The sequence below is a fragment of the Oncorhynchus kisutch genome, linkage group LG13 (genome assembly GCF_002021735.2).
Source record: "Oncorhynchus kisutch isolate 150728-3 linkage group LG13, Okis_V2, whole genome shotgun sequence".
NCBI lineage: Eukaryota > Metazoa > Chordata > Actinopteri > Salmoniformes > Salmonidae > Oncorhynchus > Oncorhynchus kisutch.
Window position 1 is genome coordinate 40,882,304 of NC_034186.2, and position 21,935 is coordinate 40,904,238.

The 21,935-nt window shown below is 44.3% G+C and overlaps 1 protein-coding gene and 1 long non-coding RNA gene across 7 annotated transcripts in view; one reads left to right on the plus strand and one right to left on the minus strand.

Moving 5' to 3' along the window:
* Positions 1-21,935, minus strand: part of LOC109902377 (cAMP-specific 3',5'-cyclic phosphodiesterase 4D) — a 170,682-nt gene that overhangs the window by 23,882 nt on the left and 124,865 nt on the right. For 3 of the 6 annotated variants that reach the window (XM_031786254.1, XM_020498679.2, XM_031786256.1), the window contains 6 exons: positions 14,359-14,550; positions 13,903-13,944; positions 13,222-13,258; positions 11,900-12,029; positions 10,364-10,476; positions 1,980-2,073 (listed from right to left, as the gene is read on the minus strand). In XM_031786254.1, the coding sequence (XP_031642114.1) occupies positions 1,980-2,073; positions 10,364-10,476; positions 11,900-12,029; positions 13,222-13,258; positions 13,903-13,944; positions 14,359-14,550 (608 nt within the window). Of the gene's footprint in view, positions 1-1,979; positions 2,074-10,363; positions 10,477-11,899; positions 12,030-13,221; positions 13,259-13,902; positions 13,945-14,358; positions 14,551-19,885; positions 19,974-21,935 lie in introns of those variants that run through there. The other 3 variants (XM_031786257.1, XM_020498678.2, XM_031786255.1) reach the window with 3 other exon arrangements.
* On the plus strand, positions 19,018-20,480 carry LOC109902382 (uncharacterized). The gene is made up of 2 exons (XR_002256875.2): positions 19,018-19,213; positions 19,891-20,480. It is a non-coding gene; the product is annotated as an uncharacterized LOC109902382 (long non-coding RNA).

Genomic DNA, 21,935 nt, shown 5'->3' on the forward strand with positions numbered 1-21,935 from the left:
TGTCAAAGCAAAAACCAAGCCAAGATGTCGAAGGAATTGTCAGTAGAACTCTGAGACTGTGTCAAGGCACAGATCTGAGGAAGGGTAACATAACATTTCTGCAGCATTGAAGGTCCCGAAGAACACAGTGGCCTCCAAAATTCTTAAATGGAATAAGTTTGGAACCAATAAGACTCTTCCTAGAGATGGCCGCCCGGCCAAACTGAACAATCGGGGGGAGAAGGCCCTTGGTCACGGAGGTAACCAAGAACCCGATGGTCACTCTGACAGAGCTCCAGAGTTCCTCTGTGGAGATGGGAGAACCCTCCAGAAGTCCAACCTTCTCTGCAGCACTCCACCAATCAGGCCTTCATGGTAGAGTGGTCAGACAGAAGCCACTCCTCAGTAAAAGGCACAAAACAGCCCACTTGGAGTTTGCCAAAAGCACCAGAAGGACTCTCAGACAATGAGAAACAAGATTCTGCGGTCTGATGAAACCAAGATTGAACTCTTTGGCCTGAATGCCAAGCGTCACGTCTGGAGGAGACCTGGCACCATCCCTACAGTGAAGCATGGTGGTGGCAGCATAATGCTGTGGGGATATTTATCAGTGGCAAGGACTGAGAGACTAGTCAGGATTGAGGGAAAAATGAACAAAGCAAATTACAGAGAGATCCTTGGTGAAAACCTGCTCCAGAGCACTCAAGACCTCAGACTGGGGCGAAGGTTCACCATCCAACAGGACCCTAATCACACAGCCAAGACAACGCAGTAGTGGCTTCGGGACAAGTCTATGAATGTTCTTGAGTGGCCCAGCCAGTGCCCGGACTTGAACCCGATCTAACATCTCTGGAGAGACCTGAAAATATCCGTGCAGCGATGCTCCCCATCCAACATGACAGAGCTTGAGAGGATCTACATAGAAGAATGGGACAAACTCCCAAAATACAGCTGTGACAAGCTTGTAGCATCATACCAAAGAAGACTCGAGGCTGTGAAAGGTGCTTCGCTGTGAAAGGTGCGAAATGTGCTTCAACAAATTACTGAGTAAAGGGTCTGAATACTTATGGGTGCCTGCTATCTCTATCTAGAGTGGCGCAGCAGTGCTAGGCACTGCATCTCAGTGCAAGTGGCGTCACTACAGTCCCTGGTTCGAATCCAGGCTGTATCACATCCGGCCGTGATTGGGAGTCCCATAGGGTGGCGCACAATTGGCCCAGCGTCGTCCGGGTTTGGCCGGGGTAGGCCGTCGTTGTAAATAAGAGTTTGTTCTTAAGCGTCTTGCCTAGTTAAATAAAAATAACATCTATAAGGGGGCGCTGAGTATGAGAGTGGATGTATGAATGTTTGTCCTTTATTTTACTGATCAGAATCCATATTTCATCAACGTACAGTTATATGCATACTTTCATCATTTCACCCTGATACATTATTCTTAAGTATTTGCATGAATGTGAGATGAAATGTCATTATGTCGTGCTATCATTTGTTCTCTCTTTGTTGCCTCTCTCTCTTCCCTCATCACAGGTGACGAACTGCACCTGTGACCAGTGGGAATGGTATATAGTGGAGTGCTATGGGGTGGGGCTTCAAGTCTCCTGGTTCAAGGCCTGGGAGAACATGAGTGAAGGTGTCTCTGTGAGGAGGCCTTCTTATTGCCACTTGTACCATGTGTTTGTCATCCTGCGATTCCTTTCATAGATATGGCCTGTCTGTGACAATTTCCTATGAATACCCTCTTCATAATGCATTATAAGTGCATTTATAATACCTTATGAGCTATGCATAATAATGCACAACTCATGAACATCTTTGACTACATTTATAGAGCATTATGACCAAGGCTGTATAACGCCTTATAAAGCAAATAAATATTGTATTATGTAACAGAATTTGAGCAGGATGAATGCTTTACATTAATTCCTATTTGGCAGTAGGGTTAAAATAAATACCTTGCATGGCCATTTTAATGCCTGTTCAGGAGCGCTGTTGTCACTCACCTAGGAAAGTGTTGGCGATAAACTCTGAGACTTGGTTTCCTGACCGGCTGGTTTCTGACAACTGGGTGAGCTCTCTGTTCAGCATCCTTTTGAACTGGGGGACAAGATCAGACACCAGGCATCAGTGACACAAGTTCATACATGGACATACTGTACAGTGTGGAAAGTAGAAAATGCCTCAGTAGAACAAGTGTACCCGCATTAGAGTTCTTCACACACTTTAATGTGGATGACTGACTTATCTCTTTTTGCATAAACAATTTGTGAAATGATAAATTAATAAAACAAAATGAGAGTTCAAAATGGCCCCCAAAATATTTTTACATGATGTTTGGTGTGACTTTTTTACACCACACATTTAAGTGTCAGGAGTAACTAACAAGTAAATCAAATGACAGTAGTGATTTCCTTGATCACATCAAAATAAATGTGTGATATCAATAGACTAATAGTAGTCAAGTAATACACAATTATTTCAATAAGACCATAAAATGAATCATTAACTTCTATCATGACACAACCTCATACAAACCCCAAGTCTATTTCAGTGCATCACACATTTAGTTGTTGTTGTTGTTTATTTCATACTAAACACATGCACAACAAATATTGCACCATGTTTAGCTGAATTAGCTCTGTTGGTATTTTCCATCTGCAGGGACACAGTCGTTCCATGAATGGGGATAAATGGAAAAACCAGGGAAGTATAGCCATATCACTAGCCGACAGTGCAGCACACAGTCCAGACAGAAAGAAGGGGAACATTATTTTTCAAACAGAGCGGTGTGGTTGCCATGGTGAATCATGGTACACAGAGGCAGCAGTGCTCAGTGAGTGGTTCATTGAGAGTGAGCGCAGGGCATTTGGGAAGGGAGGGTAGGGCACAACGTCTTCAGCTGGGCTCAGCCCATTATGTAATCACGTGGGTACGAGATGGCGGAGCGCACAACGCCAGCCATACAAACCACCATATGGTCTTCTTAGGGCTGCAATCCCGTTAACGGGATTGATATGACAACAGCCAGTGAAAGTGCAGAGCGCCAAATTCAAACAACAGAAATCTCATAATTAAAATTCCTCACACATACATGTATCTTATACCATTTAAAGGTAATATTGTTGTTAATCCCACCAAAGTGTTCAATTTATTTAAAAAAATCTCAGTATACATTTGCGCGTTATGTTCACTAGTTCCAAAAACATCCGGTGATATTGCAGTGAGCCACATCATTTTACAGAAATACTCATTATAAATGTCGATGAAAATACAATTGTTAGACATGGAAATATAGATGCACTTCTCCTTAATGCAACCGCTGTATCAGATTTTAAAAAAGCTTTACGGAAAAAGCAAACCATGCAATAATCGGAGTACAGCTTTCAGACAACAAAGCAGCCAAAAAGATATCCGCCATATTGGGTAGTCAACACTAGTCATAAATAGCATTATAAATATTCACTTACCTTTGATGATCTTCATTCGAATGCACTCCCAGGAATTCCAGTTCCACATTAAACGTTTGATTTGTTCAATAACGTCCCTAATTTCTGTCCAAAGAGCTACTTTTGTTAGCATGTTTGGTAAACAAATCCAAAGTCATGAAGCGCGTTACCTAGTTGCAGATGAAATGTCAAAAAGTTCCGTTACTGTCCATAGAATCATGTCAAATGATGTATGGAATCAATTTTTTCGATGTTTTTAACATAAAACTTAAATAATATTCCAACCGGAGAATTCCTTTGTCTTCAGAAAAGCAAAGGAACGCAGCTACCTCTCATGTGAAATGCCAGCGCGTGACTGCTGGCAGACCTATGACTCAATCCTCTCTCATTCGGTCCCACTTCACAGTAGAATCCTCAAACAAGTTTCTAAAGACGGTTGACATCTAGTGGAAGCCTTAGGAAGTGCAACATAACCAATATCCCACTGCATATTCAATAGGGGCTGGGTTGAAAATCGACCAACCTCAGATTTCCCACTTCCTGTTTGGATTTCTTCTCAGGTTTTTGCCTGCCATATGAGTTCTGTTATACTCACAGACATCATTCAAACAGATTTAGAAACAGAGTGTTTTCTATCCAATACTAATAATAATATGCATATATCGCAACTGGGACTGAGGAGCAGGCAGTTTACTCTGGGCACCTTTCATCCAAGCTACTCAATACTGCTCCTGCAGCCATAAGAAGTTAAAGGAGACGGTGCATGTACACACACTGAGACATACAGGATGAAAAGTGTAGTGTACTCAAAGGGAAACAGGCATGTGTGTACACACACAATATGTGAGAACTTGTCTAGACAATAATAGGCAGTTTTATACACTACGTAGCCAAAAGTATGTGGACACTCATTCAAACTAGTGGATTCGGCTATTTGTTATGGTGTATAAAATTGAGCACACAGCCTTGCAATTTCCACGGACACACATTGGCAGTAGAATGGCCCGTACTGAAAAGCTCAGTGACTTTCAACGTGGCACCGTCATAGGATGCCACCTTTCCAACAAGTCAGTTTGTCAAATTCCTGGTTTGTTAGGAGCTTTATGAAATGGGTTTCCGTGGCCGAGCAACTGCACACAAGCCGAAGCTCGCCACGCGTAATGCCAAGCGTCTACTGGAGTGTAAAAGCTCTCTGCCATTGAACTCTGGAGCAGTGGAAACGGGTTCTCTGGAGTGATGAATCACGCTTCACCATCTGGCAGTCCAACGGACAACCCTGGATTTGGCGGTTGCCAGGAGAACGCTACCTGCCCCAATAAATAGTTCCAACTGTAAAGTTTGGTGGATGAGGAATAATGGTCTGGGGCTGTTTTTCATGGTTCGGGCTAGGCCCCTTAGTTCCAGTGAAGGGAAATCTTAACACTGCAGCATAGAATGGCATTCTAGATGATTCTGTGCTTCCAACTTTGTGGCAACAGTTTGGGGAAGGCCCTTCCCTGTTTCAGCATGACAATGCCCCTATACACAAAGTGAGGACCATACAGAAATGATTTGTCGAGATCGGTCTGGAAGAACTTGACTGGCCTGCACAGAGCCCTGACCCAATGTTTGTCGAGATCAGTGTAGAAGAACTTGACTGGCCTGCACAGAGCTCTGATCCCATCGAACACGTGTGGGATGAATTGGAACGCCGACTGCGAGCTAGGCCTAATCGCCTGACATCAATACCTGACCTCACTAATGCTCTTGTGGCAGAATGAAAGTCCACACAGCAATGGTCCAACATCTAGTGGAAAGCCTTCCCAGAAGAGTGGAGGCTGTTATAGCAGCAAAGGGGGGACCAACTCCATATGAATACCCATGATTTTGGAATGAGATGTTCAACGAGCAGGTGTCCACATACTTTTGTAGTGTACCATCTCACTGACATAATATGCTAAAACACAGATACATCCAAAAACATACTGTTCTACAGTGCACCAAAGCACACTTATCGTTATGCAGACCCATTAAGAAGTTTGCAATGCAATAACAGAAAATGAAATTCTGACACCCTTACACCTTGAGCCCACACACATTCCCGTGCACTCACCTGTATGAGTGTCCAAGACACAGAGAACAAAGTGACTTCGGCCAACCCAGTGGACACATGTTAAATCAAAAACAAAGACGAGTGAGCAGTAAAAACCAACTCGGATGAATAAAATCCAGTAGCAGATTCGATGGGTTTACAGTTCTGTCACAACCTGACAGTCCGTAGGTCCGAGATTGAAAGAGGGGAAAAGATCTAACAGTCGTCAGCCAAACACGAGGTGTGCCCGTAGCCCTGAGCTGAGTAAGGAGGACAGAGGGCACAGAGGGGACATGGGGGACGGGCGATGCAGAGCAAGGGGACAGACAGTCCAGCTAGGTGCAGGACACCAGAGCGCATGGCTGACTGCTGCTCCTTCATCCACCATCCCACTCTCAATGTAAATACAGAGACCGAGGGGAAGGAGTGAGAGATGGATGGAGGGAGGGAGGGATAGGGAGAGTATGAGCGAGGAAAGTCTCTCCCTCCTTGTGTGTATCTCCCCTTGAACTGCCTACATGTGGGATGCCCCCTAGCCAATCAGCTACACAGGCTGAAGGGATGCAAGGGATATGATTGGTTGTGGGTGTAAAGGGGAGGGGAGTGTGAGAGGTGGAGGCTGAGAGAGAGAGGGGGATACATAATGCATCCAGGAGGAGTGTAGTGGAAAGAAGGGATGGGAATCCATGCGACTGGTTAACTCCTTCAATAGGAAGGATGGGCTCCATTCATGTGTTGGTGTGTGTTTGTGTCTGAATGGGAGGGCATGTGCATCAGCCCAATGCTCGTTGTATGCCCAAATATTAAGCAGAGGGAGAATGCAACAGCAGTTCAACTGCCTACATCTGTAAAAATGTAAATACTGCAACGCAACAAGAACCGACCTGCTTGGTGGAGGGTCCAAATAATGGTCATATCTGTGAAGTGGTCATATCTGTGAATCTGTGGTTGCCATGGCGCTGTGAGGTCGCATACGCAGAAAGCTCTGTAAATATTGAACATATTTTAATAGTTGTAGGCGTTTCTGGACAGAATTTTAGATAAAACATTTTTTTTTAGGTAATTAAGTTTTGATTGTATATACACTGAACCAGAATATAAATGCAACATTTAAGTGTTGGTCCCATGGTTCATGAGCTGAAATAAAATATCCCAGAAATGTTCCATATGCACAAAAAGCTTATTTCTCAAAAATGTTGTGCACAAATTTGTTTACATCCCTGTTAGTGAGCATACCTCCTTTCCAAGATAATCCATTCACCTGACAGGTGTGGCATATCAAGAAGCTGATTAAACTGCATGATCATTAGAAAGGTGCACCTTGTGCTGGGGACTATAAAAAGGCCACTCTAAATTGTGCAATTTTGGCACACAATGCCACAGTCTCAAGTTTTGAAGGAGCGTGCAATTGGCATGCTGACGGCCAGAGAATGTAATGTTAATTTCTCTACTATAAGCTGCCTCCAACGTCATTTTAGAGAATTTGGCGGTACATCCATCCAGCCTCACAACTGCAGACCATGTGTATGTCGTTGTGTGGGCAAGCGGATTGCTGATGTCAACAGAGTGCCCCAAGGTGGCGGTGGGGTTACGGGTAACGAACCAAATTGCATTTTATCGATGGCAATTTTAATGCACAGAGATACCGTGACAAAATCCTGAGGCCCATTGTCGTGCCATTCATCCACTGCCATCACCTCATGTTTCAGCATGATAATGCACGGCCGGCCCCATGTCACAAGGATCTGTACACAATTCCTGGGAACTGAACATTCCCCAGTTCTTCCATGGCCTGCGTATTCACCAGACATGTCACCCATTGTGCATGTTAGGGATGCTCTGGATGGACCTGAACGATGGCGTGTTCCAGTTCCTGCCAATATCCAGCAACTTTGCACAGCCATTGAAGAGGAGTCGAAAAACATTCCACAGGCCACAATCAACAGCCTGATCAACTCTATGCGAAGGAGATGTGTCGCACTGCATGAGGCATATGGTGGTCACACCAGATATGACTGGATTTCTGATAAACTCCCCTACCTTTTAAAAAAAAGTATCTGTGACCTACAGATGCATATCTGTATTCCCAGTCATGTGAAATCCATAGATTAGGGACTAATGAAAGTATTTCAATTGACTGATTTCCTTATATGAACTGCAAGTCAGTAAAATCTTTGAAATTGTTGCATGTTGTATTTATATATTGATCCACAGCAGTGCAAGACTGGCAAGTCAGTTATTTTAGCAACTGAACTGAGAAGCTAGCTATTTAGCTATCTAGCCATCTAACTGTTTTCATTTGAAACAACGAGATGACAGAGGCTTGGAGACTGTTGAATATGGCAGAGGATCCCTAAAGTTTTTCCACAATGGTTTATTTCAAGGTGGACTGTAGTGTTGACTGTAGTGAGCTTCAAGCGCCTTAAGCTTAGTGGCTGCATGGCTTCACGCAGGTGGGTGCTACATGTTTTTCGGAGGAGTTTACCAAGGAGTCTACGACTGGGGATGGAAAGGTGTCCTGGCTTCTGACTAGTTTCCCCCCTGGATCTGACCATCGTTTCCCCCCAGCTCAACCCTTCATCTGGGCCTCCACAGGAAGGTGCGCATGGAGAGTGGATCAGACATATGTTGTGACCCGTTGGACTTCCACCTCCCTCTGTGGATGACTGTGGAAGATCTTCCACCCAGAACAGAAAATCGCTATACAAATTAAATCTATTATTGTTATTAATGTATTTTAGACATTTCCTTGACATTCCAGCTGTTACAGTGCATTCAGAATGTATTCAGAACCCTTGAACTTTTCAAAATGTTGTTACGTTACAGCCTAATATGTATTAAATCTATACACAATACCCCATAATGACAAAGAAAAAATAGGTTTTTAGACATTTTTGCAAATGTATCAAAAATAAAAAACTTAAATATGACATTTACATAAAAGTATTCAGACCCTTTACTCAGTACTTTGTTGAAACACCTTTGGCAGTGATTACAGCCTTGAGTCTTAGGTATGACGATACCTAAGCTTGGCACGCTTGTATTTGGGGAGTTTCTCCAATTCTTCTCTGCAGATCCTCTCAAGCTCTGTCAGGTTGGATGGGGAGTGTCACTGCACAGCTATTTTCAGGTCTATCCAGAGATGTTAGATCGGGTTCAAGTCCGGGCTCTGGCTGGGCCACTCAAGGACATTCAGAGACTTGTCCCAAAGCCAGTCCTGCGTTGTCTTGGCTGTGTGCTTAGGGTCGTTGTCCTGTTGGAAGTTGAACCTTCGCCCCAGTCAGAGCTTTGGAGCAGGTTTTCATCAAGGATCTCTCAGTACTTTGCTCCGTTCATCTTTTCCTCGATCCTGACTAGTCTCCCAGTCCCTGCCACGGAAAAACATCCCCACAGCAAGATCCTGCCACCACCATGATTCAGTGTAGGGATGGTGCCAGGTTTCCTCCAGACGTGACGCTTGGCATTCAGGCCAAAGAGTTCAATCTTGGTTTCATCAGACCTGATAATCTTGTTTTTCATGGTCTGAGTCCTTTAGGTGCCTTTTGGCTCCAAGAGGGCTGTCATGTGCCTTTTACTGAGGAGTGGCTTCCATTTCGCCACTCTACCATAAAGGCCTGATTGGTGTAGTGCTGTAGAGATGGTTGTCCTTCTGGAGGGTTCTCCCATCTCCACAGAAGAAATCTGGAGCTCTGTCAGAGTGACCATCGGGTTCTTGGTCACCTCTCTGAGCTCAGTTTGGCTTTGGGGCCAGCTCTAGGAATAGTCTTGGTGGTTCCAAACTTCTTCCATTTAAAAATGGAGGCCACTGTGTTCTTGAGGACCTTCAATGCTGCAGAAATGTTTTGGTACCCTTCCCCAGACACAATCCTGTCTCGGAGCTGCACGGGCAATTCCTTCGACCTCATGGATTGGTTTTTGCTCTGACATGCACTGTCAACTGTGGGACCTCAAGTTGTAGAACATCTCAAAGATGATCAATGGAGACAGGATGCACCTGAGCTCAATTTCGCTTCTCATAGCAAAGGGTTTGAATACCTTTATTTTTAATACATTTGCAAAAATTCTAAATACCTGTTTTCGCTTTGTCATTATGGTGTATTGTGTGTAGATTCATCCATGTTAGAATAAGGCTGTAATGTAACAAAATGTGAAAAAAGTCAAGGGGTCTGAATACTTTACAAATGCACTGTATACTGTGCCATTTTCAAAAGCTATTGAGATGGCATAGCAAACAAAAGCATCATATCACTTCAATCAACCACTGTCCTGATGCATTAAGGAAAACAGCATATGCTACACCAGGTACTCAATTCTCCAATCTAATATACTGTACAGGTAAAGAATAACATCACTTTGTAAATCTTAAACATAAGACATGTGATCGACATGAACACAGGGCAATGTGATACTTATGAGGGAGATGAAAGGTGCTGTGGCAATGGTATTCAAAGTTGGGTTCGCGACCTTTAGTGGGTTCACGGGGGAAGTGCAGTGGGGTCACGTTATTGTATGGGATAATATACAAATGTTTTTGAGAAAGATAATTTGAGAAAAAATATAAATAATTATTGAGTAAAAATGTATTTATTGGTTTCTTTTCATGTTGATAAGAGATTCAAATGCAATGAATTGAAGGTTATTTGTTGATGTAAAAATCAAAATTGACCAATTTTACGGTTGTGTCATCAGATTTGGGGTGGGGTGGGGTCGCGAGAAATTCTTGGGGGAAAAAATGGGGTCCCTGCTGAAAAAGCTTGAATAACACTGCTTTAAAGCAATCATTCCCAGGTTGTTACTGTAGATGAGGATCAGCAATCAATTTCAGGTTGTTACTGTAGATGAGGATCAGTTCAAATGCAACACAGCTCACCTTGTTGGAAGCCATCTCGCTGACTGAGTGACGGGTCTGCAGGGTCTCCAGCTGGTCCAGACACCAGTCCAGCTCCTCCAGTGTCTCTATGGCCAGCTTCTGGTAGGGCTCCTCTGAGGGGGTCAAAGGTCATTATGCTGTTAAAGCCCTGAGAGAGACCACCAGAGACCATCCCATCCAGGCCCTAGTCTAGACTGAGCCTCAGATCCTTTGGTTCATGTCCAAACCCTCAAACAGGGGGGGGGGGGACACTCTTATCCAGAGCAATTTACAGTAGTGAGTGCATACATTTTCATACTTTTTCATATTGGTCCCCCCGTGGGAATCGAACCCAAAACCCTACTGTTCCAAGCGCCATGCTCTACCAACTGAGCCACATCATCACAAACCACTTAATGCCTCAATGTACTCAATTACTGTATTGTACATTGTTTTTCATCATGGTGAGGGAAAGTCTACAGGTACAAACCTAGATGACCAGCATATGTACAATACAGTAATGCACATTTACATTAAGTGGTTTGTAAGGATGGTAAATTAATACTGAACAAAAATGGATTGTTTTGCATGTAATTTGATCAAGAAATGTAATTTGATGTGGATGTTTTGGGTAATTTCCCATAACTTTGCACCTTTTGATGTAAATGTTTGAGGACAAGAGTTTTGTTCTTTCTGGATTCCATTAGAATGATGATCACAGAGAAAGGGACAGGGCAACAACTCTGTTGACTGTTGACCCCTGCAAGATAACTTTCTTAATTATCTTAAAAACTTTTTTTTTTTGCCAAAGCTGAGATGCTAAAACCATTTTTTGCCCGCTACAGACGTCTATATTGGTCCGCTAATACAGGAGTAGTAAATGCCCAGTGTACTACTGACGTTAAAAAAACATTTACTTCAATTTTTTTTTTTTGATTTTATTAAATCAGATTTTTCAGGGGGTGCTGCAGCACCCTCAGCACCCCTACCACCCATGGCTATAACCACTTTCTCTTTATTTTACCCTAGTCCCACAGACTGTGGCCCCGACCCCTGTGTTCAGTTATCTGGCATCAGACTCTAAGGCTCCATCTCAAACCAGAGACTACACAATTCATTGTCTAGACATCTATTGCATATTTTCTCTGGTTTGTTATCAGTGAAAAATCATTCTTAAACCATGGCAGCTTCAAATACTACAAATGAGTACTTGTATCGAGCTATGACATTTTGGATTGCCATAGAAAATAGGACCAGTGCCCCCCCCCCCCCCCTCCCAAAAGGATGGATATAGAGACAGATATTTATTCTGTATGTCTCTTTACATCTTTTCATTCTCACTGCACTGCCCTTACCAACGTAAAGCTGACAGATACGCAATACTTGCAATTATGGCAGTAACATCAAACCAATCTTACGGTTAGATCGTAGGGCAAGCTGTATTTTCAGTTCTTGTGAACTTACTATTTTCACAGAGTGCAGCAGACACTAGGGAACAACAAAACCAATTGTTGTGAAGTAATGTAAGAGGTATAATCAGATGCATAACCTACTGACCCGGTATGCTTGGATTGGTATGAGTAGGCATTGAGGGAGTGTTGCTGCCTGACGGCCGCCTGTTGGGCCTATCCTGCAGATGAGTTATGACGGCAAAGTTGCTTCTGACTGTTCGGAGACTGGCGAGCACCTAAAGAGAGGGGGGGGAAGGGAGACTTAGTGGTATGATGCATTACGTCCATGATATTCTACGCACAATATCCGGATTTCCTAAAACATAAGATTTTGTTTGCGTTTTTTTCGATTTTTAAATGGGAGCTATGTCTGTCCCAAGACAATCAAACGAAAATCAGAATGTTACGGTTTTGGAATTTTGATGCCAACATAGAGGGTAGTTGATCAAACTCTGCCTATGGCTCTGTAGCCTGGTGCCAGATCTGTTTGGGCTGTATAGCCTGCACCTATCGTGACAATGACCAGTTGGCTATACTGCACAAAAAGTACTGGGACCAGGCTAATGGCTCTGTCTTTGGCATGTGCAGGTCGTACATAATTGTACATTTTAGTAATTTAGCAGACGCTCTTATCCGAAGCGACTTAGTGGAGAAATTAGGGTTAAGTGCCTTGCTCAAGGGCACATCGACAGCTTTTTCACCTAGTCAGCATGGGGATTCAAACCAGCGACCTTTCCGTTACTGGCCCAACACTCTTTACCGCTAGGCTACCTGCCGCCACTCAGGTATTATATACCTATCACACACGTGAGCTCTAGTGAGACACAGAAATGCACAGGGGTACAAAACATCCCTAAACACCTGTCTCAGGGACTTTGTGTGCCTTCATGTTGCAACTCAAGACTGCTCCGAGTTCAAAATGTCACCCCGGTGAAAAATCAAGGGGGCAGCCGGCACATAAAAGATCTCTCCTTTCCAAACCCTTGAAGATTTGACATCTGTCCGGCTCTGCTTACGACGCATGTCAATATTGGACTCCTCACTTGTTTTGTAACCCTAGTTGAGTTGTGACACACAATGACACGCACTACGTGCAGACGGGTTATTGCAGCAAAAGCCGGTGGTCTGGGTTGGAAGAGTATCGCTGGCACACAGATGTCGTCACAGCTACGTTAAAGTAGGCCCGTGTGTTCAGACTTTTGAAATGTTTGAATCCTTCCCGACTGTAATGTGCTTTGTTTCAAATCAAGTATTTCATGTGTGTGTGTTTGTGTGTAATGAATGGCGCCCTACCACTTAAAACACCACCAAGACAGCACTGTGCATCATATGATTTTCCACGCAAAGAAGTACATAAAGGCTGGCTCACTGTACTGCACACAATATTACCATGCACTTAAAGAGAAAACGCATGAACGTAGCACTGACCTGTGCAAATGGTGTCACAATCATGTCTTCTCCATGTCTAAACGGACAGAAGAAAACAAAAACACTGGGTTAGATACTACATCTTCAACAAATAGGTGAAGAACAGAACATCACCATCTTACAAGGGCAATATTGATATAATATACTGTATACTGGGGCTCTATGGTACGCCCTGAGTGTTAAGCAATGGGCGTCCTAGATGCAGCCTGAACACCCATATATCCTGTATCAGTTAACACATTGGACACATGGAGAGGAAACAAGTGACATGCACACAACTGACTGTGAGAACTGTGGGAAAAACAAACAAAATCCTTTGAAATTGTGCTTTATATATTATCATGCACATAATGTGTGGTCTTGTGGTCGAGCATTTCTGTTAAGATTATAGGCCGCAGGCTATCCATGCAGCACCCAAACAGCAGCAGGCTCAACTCAGATGCAAGGCCTGTGGGGTTTTTCTTTTGGGATGGTTCGGGAGGAAAAGGGGGTGAGGGATGCGTGCATGTGTGTGTGTATGGGCTGGGGGGGTTAAAGGTTATGTGTTGGGGCAGGAGGTGGGTGGGGGTGTGTGGAGGGGTTAAGGGGTTTGTGAGGGCAGGAAGTGTCTGAAACCTAAAAACGCAGTGGGTCCTTAAAGGGGAAGTTAAATAGAAAAAATGTGTCACACGCATCTCTCACCGCGGCAGCCAACCGACTTCCCAGTGCTTCAAGCCCTCTTCCCTTTAAATAAATAGAGCGAGAGTCCAGTGACTAAGCTAGACTTGACATGGGTAAACAGACTGTGACATGGCCTCCGATCTCCAGAAACAAACATCAACAATATGAGACAGGAAGGTTACGTTTTTAGGGACCTCTGTGGGAATCATAGGGTTAGCTATGACAGTATAAATATAAGAGAGTAGACATGTATTGGTTAGTGAAACATCAAGGTTGGGGGGGAGCAACAATGGCAAAAAGAGAGACAAAAAGGTCCGAAAAAAATATTCAGAAAGAGCGAGAGAGAGAGCGAGAGAGCGAGAGCGAGAGAGAGAGAGAGAGAGAGAGAGAGAGAGAGAGAGAGAGAGAGAGAGTCAGTCCCTGGAGAAGGGGTAAGGTTAGGAGGGGCATGCATCACTTTGGTCCAATGGTACTTACAGCTCACTGGCCATGGAGGAGTTGCGGGACATGGCTTTTGGTGAGAGGTCGAAGTCTGAGTCGGAGCGGTAGAGGAAGGACTCGCGGCGCTGGCTGTGGGGGTAGTTGGCCTGCAGGACCAGGCCGGAGCTGGGGCTGGCCTGGGGGTCCAGAGGGCTGCGTCCCACCGGCAGCCCATTCTCCACATCAAAACTTAGGGTGAGAGATGAGAAAGAGAAGGGAAGATTCATGTGAATAGGTGTCTGGAGCAGCGGAGCAGGAAGACAAGATGTCATTGTCCCTTCTTTTATTCTGTCCAGTGTGATGACAGAGGTTTGGAAGTCTGACAAAATGTGTGAATCTTCAATCCGAAATCATCCTTGTAGTTATCGTCGTCAAAAAACACCACTGACCAATCTCTGCCTGCCTCATAGCTAATACACAGTATATTGAGAATAGAAAAGAGCTGACCTAGTGATAGCAGGCCTAGAGCAGCAGCCATTCCCTACAACCCCCCCCCCCTACAACATTTATTTGAACATAATCACGCTAGTGTCAGCACTGACTTCACCACGTACGTCAGCAGAGTGCCAAAGTCTTCCGCCTCTGTCAGGGCCCTGGGTAGCACTAAAACTAATGGCGCCGCTGGCACCTCTCCACCTCTACAGCCAGACCCTGACCCCAAAATGTCAGGGTGATCAGTCCATAGTCATCCAATCTCATAATAGGGCTGACTGTTTGATGGGACAGTGGAACTCCTCTCTCTCCTTTTCATATTTTGAGAATGCAATTAGACGATCAGTTAGGAGATCGGAGGAGGAGAAAGGCAAGTGGGAGATACAGAGGGAATGCTGGATGTGGGGATTGAACCAAAGTCTCTGGAAGGAAGTCATCTAAGCTACAGTATGTGTCAAGAGCCGGAATTGTTACCAATCAACCACAGGCTCTGCATGAGCAAAGTATATCCAATACAACAGGGACTTTACAGATACCGCAGTCGGCAGGTGAATGCTTACGAAGTTCTAATACTACAATATCCTCCTCCTTTAGGCTCTTTGGTAGGAATACGCGACCGTGCGTCTGACCTGTGTGACTCTCCTTTGTCCAATCCAACTCCAGAAGCGGAGTTGCTCCAGGGGGCGGTGCCACGGTATACAGGCGGCAGCTGCAAGGTCAGGCTGAGGTGGAGTTGGGAGAGAGTGGTTCTAAGAATAGCCCTCTGTCATTGATGGAGGTACATGCGAGAGGGCTATACATAGCCTGAAACATACGGCATGCCCCACCCCCCCCCTGGCTGGAGTCTCATATAATTACGTTAGGCTGAAACCCTCACCCAATACGGTACATACCCTTTCAATCGACTTCAAGTTCAACACATAGTGAATAGAAAGTGCTGCAGATTTGTTTGTTGTCATGATTTCCACAAACAGTTATTATTAGCCAGCACTGTGTGGTGTGCAAATTTCTTTTGAGTAAAACTATTGCTGAATGTCTCCGAGGTACCTGCAACAACCACCTGTGGATGTACGAGTGCATTTCATTCCTCTCACAACAGCAGTCAAACCTGCATGCCTCTGTATGGGGTGTGTTGTGTTGTGACGTATGCACCCTAAATACAACGAGTCTCAGTATTTTGCCTAAATTAACATTTAAAAACAAACCTGCACCATACTCGGGCAGTGACTGACATCATTAATCAGAAACAATGAGAGGGAGAGCAACAGAGAGAGAGAGTGAAAGATAGGTTTGCATTTCGACGGCTCAATGCAGCGTTTTAACAAGCTCCACCTGATTGGTGAGGAGAGTCCCAGGGGGAGGAGCTGCAGTATAAAAGCATCAGTGCCAGGGCTTGCCTTATTACCCAACCTCTCTTCCTCCCTTTCCTCCCTGATTGGTGGGGAGAGCCCCAGGGGGAGGGGCTTGCCTTATTACCCTACCTCTCCTCCTCCCTTCCCTCCCTTTTTCTCACCCTTCCCTTCATCTAATTTTCAAAGATGCATCCGATTTGGGCCATCTCTGAGGGTGGGATGTCATCAATCACGGGGCCAATGGCATCAGCAGCTATGAATAGCTCTATCCAAAATAACTGAATTAACCCCCAAAAACACTCACACGTGAAACAAAACTCGCCCATTAGAACTGAAATCCACATCATTCACATGAAATGTTAATGTTTGAGTAAACTATCAGAGCCTGAGGCTTGGAGATATCAGAGTACACTTATGGACTGTGGCGATCTCCTTCCCAGCTGCAGGCGGCTTCTCTTCTCAACAACGTTCCCACTCACTTCTATTTCCAGAAGCAATACAGTGCGGTAGATGAAGGCGCATATTTTCCCAAGAAAACCACCTGGGCAAAGTTCAAGAAATGCCACTAGGAAAAACCTGGGATTATCAGACTGAGTGGGAGGACAAGTGTCCATAAACAGTGGTATTCATACTGTTAGTTCCCTCTACTGGGCTCCCGAGTGGCGCAGCGGTCTAAGACACTGCATCTCAGCTCTAGAGGCATCACTGCAGACCCTGGTTCGATCCCAGGCTGTATCACAACCGGCTGTGATCGGGAGTGACATAAGGCGGTGCACAATTGTCCGGGTCAGGGGAGGGTTTGGCCATCATTGTAAAAAAAATAAAAATAAGGTTCTTAACTGACTTGCCTAGTTAAATAAAGGTTAAGTAAAAAATACTGGAAACAGAATGGGCTTCTGAGTGTCAGGTAGCACCATCTACTGGAGACAGAAATATAACTCATCACTGTGCCAGTCAGTGCATGTTCCCCAGCACACCAGTGTCTCTATAGAGAGCACAGAGCAATTCGACCACTGTTTAAAGTACATGCATCTTAAATGTCAGCCAGAGAACAGGTAAGATGAAGTTTTTGCCTCAATGTGGATTGGGTGGTAGCCTAGAGGTTAAGAGGTTGGGCAAGTAACTGAAAGGTTGCTGGTTCGAATCCACAAGCTAACTAGGTGAACTCTGCCGATGTGCCCTTGAGCAAGGTACTTAACCCTAATTGCTCTGGATAAGTGTGTTTGCTACTGTAAATTTGTATAACATGTAAAGGACCAAAAAAAGTATAATAAAAAAAATCTGATGTTACACAGACACTACACTCAACATGGAGGATATGTATTATGTATCACACAAGCATTAAACCAATTGTGCCATTCCACTGAATAAACCTTTGAATCAATCATCTTTTATTATGGTGATGTTCTATGAGGTGCTCTTTGTCTGGTAGGTCATAACTGTCGATAGTGACCTTGGTGTTGTCATTGTTCTCAGGCTCTGACGTCAGTCAGTGTCTCCTCTCCCTTCTCTTTGAGTCTGGACTACCGTCAGAACTCGTGGGAGACAGGCCTCCCTGTATCCCACTGTGGTACGCACCCTTCTGGGGTGTCTCCCGAGGAGACCACTAGCACATATACACATGCACACACACAAACATTTGGTGCAGACTAATCACTAAATGACTATCTTTTACTAAACCGGAACGGTGATATCGAAACGTCATCTGATCTCCACAAACACAAAGATAATCCTCCATGTTTCCTTTCCTCTTCAAATGTGGGAAAAAGAGCAAATCCATTAGTTCCTGGATAAAAGGATAAGCCCCCCTCATGATTCAAGTGTTGACCTTACCTTGAAATTCTTACTTACAAGCCCTTAACCAACAGTGCAGTTCAAGAAAGAGTTAAGACAATGTATACCAAATAAACTAAAAAATAAGAAGAAGTAACACAATAAAATAACAATAACGAGTCTATATACAGGGGTTACAGGTTAGTCGAGGTAATTTGTACAAGGAGGTAGGGGTTACTAGTGACTAGTGATTCAGAGGAAACTCAAAGAAGCCTTCAGGTCTGTGTCATTCAGACAAAGGAAGAATGGACATTAAGGTCGTTCCCCAAATACCGCTTTTAGCTAATAAAAAGTCCAATCCCCTTTCTGTTTTCTTTCCGAGTGGCGTGAGAACCAGCTCCTGGGGCCTCGCCGACCTATGACAATCAAAGTGTGTGTGTTTGTCTCGGGGAAGTTCCCGCAGCCCTTACACGCCAGGAAAGAAGGGAGTGGAGGCAGAGAATGTTGGAAAACAGAGGACTGGACCTTTTTTTTGGTGTGTGTGTTCCTGGTGATGCGTAAGCTTTGTACTGGGGGGGGGGGGGGGGGGGTTTGGGAAAGGGGGATGTTAGTGTTGCACCTCTCACCCCATTGTGCGCGACCTGACACCCGTAGCAAAACAACGCGGTGCACCACCAAAAACAAGAAAAAAAGAATGTATTTGAAACTGCACATCTAAAACACAGCTTACGTATGAAGACAGAGCATTAGCACAAAACTGACTTTTTATTTGAGGTCCCACGTGCCAGTCTAGAGTAAACAATTTCAACACTTCCTATTACACCTATGTCAAACACTCAACGTTTGAACACAAACGCCATGGTTAACGTGTAAATGAGGCTATATAAACCTCTTTGCCCTGTATACTTTTGTACCGGGTCTAGCCAAAGGTCTTTTAGATAGGTTACTGACTATTCTTCTCTTATCTGGTCTAGCTTCTGGTCTTTATAAGTCATTTCTGGATACTGATAAACATGTTATACATGTTATTTATCATCTCAACAGCAGAACAAAATTGAACCCCACAACATAATACATTCACTGTGTATCAATTCATCCAAGTTGACCAAAAGGGAAAAACGTTCTGTATCCAGCAACATAAGATACAGCCATGAGCATATGTTTTCTAAAAATAGCCCTTGAAGAGAAGTTGTTGCACGAGAACAGACATGGAGTCATCAGAGAACCGTCTGTGGATATTTCTTTTCTCTCTGAGCGACTCTCCAAACACCACAACTTGACTCGCTGTCAACAGGGTAAGAGAGACCCAACTTTACTGGTAACCGTCCATATACATGCACAATACTTCAGGACTTTAACTGGCTTGACCAAATGGATTAAGAATAATATGATTTTTTTTATAAGAATCATAATTTTTTTATAAACAGTGTAATTCAGATAAGAAGATTAACCTAATATGACAAATATGTGAGCTTATGACATTTAGCGGTTTAAAAAAGGGAATGTTTGGCCTGGTAAATTGGTGTGGCACAGCTGAACAAAAGTTAAATGTACCACTTGAGCCAATAAGATAATAGAACTCATATTGTCTCACATACATCATAAATAAAGTGAAATGTTAAGAACTAAAGGAACTGAGAAACTTTTGGAAAGATCTCCAAAGCAAAGCCAAAAGATAGTCCTCCTTTGCTTTTGTTCACCGCCAACTGACTATACTGTTCCGCACTGTGGCTGAACTCTTACCGGAACAAGCCTCTGTACCAGCCAACAAGAATCAGAGGTAAAAAAAAACTCTGCTATTAAAACCGCTTCAAAAATCTACAGGATGTATACATGAAGAGTGAGAGTGTAGAAGTAACCGATATAACAGATACAAATAAGTACACACACATACCACCCATACCCGTACAGTATCACCCACCCACCTCCCACAAACACACCCACTCACACGCTTTGGCTTCACTTACTCCAGGGGGAACTGGAGGATCCTATCCTATCCAGCAGTGGTCCTGTGGTAAAACACAAGCAGCCATGTATCAGATGAGCACCACAACGGCTCCAGAATGCCACCGTCCGTATACCCATATACTCTGGCCGGGGCCGTGACGTCAGAGGCGCTTGTGACAGACGACTGGGAGAGGTAGATAAGCTACTGTGGTGGGCCCTGCTCAGGCCTGTCAAGAGAGTGCTACAACCCAATGGCTACACAGCTCAATCCTCTCACATCTAGTGTGGAACCTACTTCTCGTGACCTCACTTTCACCCCTGCCTCTCGTGGACTCACTTTCACCCCTGACTCTCGTGGACTCACTTTCGCCCCTGCCTCTCGTGGACTCACTTTCACCCCTGCCTCTCGTGGACTCACTTTCACCCCTGCCACTCGCGGACTCACTTTCACCCCTGCCTCTCGTGGACTCACTTTCACCCCTGCCTCTCGTGGACTCACTTTCACCCCTGCCTCTCGTGGACTCTTGTGCTTTTGGAGAGGAAATAACACCCCTCAAATGTTGACAGTTGAAAGAAACTTCTGTGAAAATTAAAGTCCAAGCTCTTTAAAAAGTATTGCATTTACCTGAAGTGCTTTTCTCTTGGTTTTGAAGTGCTCTTCTATGGCAGTAACTCACCCAAACCACCACCCATCTGTATTACCATCTGCTTTCATTTGCTATGACACAAACATTACTGATTGGGACATTGCCAACCTGCAACTCATGACTACTTACTATGATACCATCAGCTCTGCTCAATCCCATGACCTAGGCGAGGAGTCAAGAAGGCATAAAATGAATGAAGTGTCATGAAGTGAAAAAAAGTGGTATTCCAGCATGAGCCCTTTCCCCCCATCTCTACAGGTGGGTATTACAGTATGGAACTTTAGCCGGTAGGACTCTGCTTGCGTGCTGGGTATCTGTTAGCAATTAGCTAGTGCTAGTCCTCTCAAATCTCTCCGTCAGAGGAGACCAGCCCTGGCTTGACCTCTGTGGTATGACCCTCTTCTTTCTCTCCCGTGTTTCATTACTGTCCTCTTAGAATGGGATCAACATGCTCTTTCCCAATGGAAAGGGGGGGAAAAAAATCACACTGTTGCTACCTCACAGTCCAAACAAGGTGCATTAAAATCAAGAACAAACTGGATCGGCGAGAGATATTCAGCCATTCTTGGAGGAAAATGGAAGTTCATTAAAAGCTCATCAGGCAAAAGACAAGTATTTATCTGTCAAGCTCTCTGTGTGAATGACACAAAGTTTGACAGACTGTGATGTCATCAGTGGAAGTGAAATGGCTGGCCATGAGAGAAAATACAAATAGTTGTTTCTTGAAAGTGATTTCCCTGTCTTTGCAGTCTATGGGAGGAATGTTGATAATATGTTGTGTGGAAAAAACACTCCCTTGTAAAAGAAAATTAAGAAAGGAAAAAAATGAAGGGTGTGGCATTGGCTGCATGGAGGCATATGAGGGGAAAAAAACAGGAGCGGTAAACATTTGGTTAAAGGAGGGAGGGAGAGACGGAGGGGTGGGGTGGAGGGAGGGAGGGAGGGGTGGAGAGCCAAGGCAGGGAGGCTCTGATCTCTGCTCCCACATCAAAGGGAGAGAGTGTGTGTGTGTCCTGTCTGTAAGCGGGGACTCCCGTTTGAAGGTGGCTTGTATGTCGTGAGACTGACGTCAATCACATCTGGATGAGTCGTCATGTAAAGCCACAGATGTAAGCCAGAGAGCAGGCCAGCTGCTCATAGGCACATTTAGACACCCACTAAGATACAGCACACACACTTCGGGGGTAGTACGAGTTGACGATGTAGTCAGACGTAAACCTTGAGGTTTGTTCAATTCAAAACCTTTTCCAATTGGAAATAGGATATTTCAATGTGTTGAAATGGACCTGAACCAAGTGCTTATGGTCTTGGTCAATCTGAAAGGGTTTCAGCTACAGGGATAGGACTTTGGTGACTACATACACTATATATAGTTGAAGTCAGAAGTTTACATACACTTAGTTTGGAGTCTTTAAAACTAGTT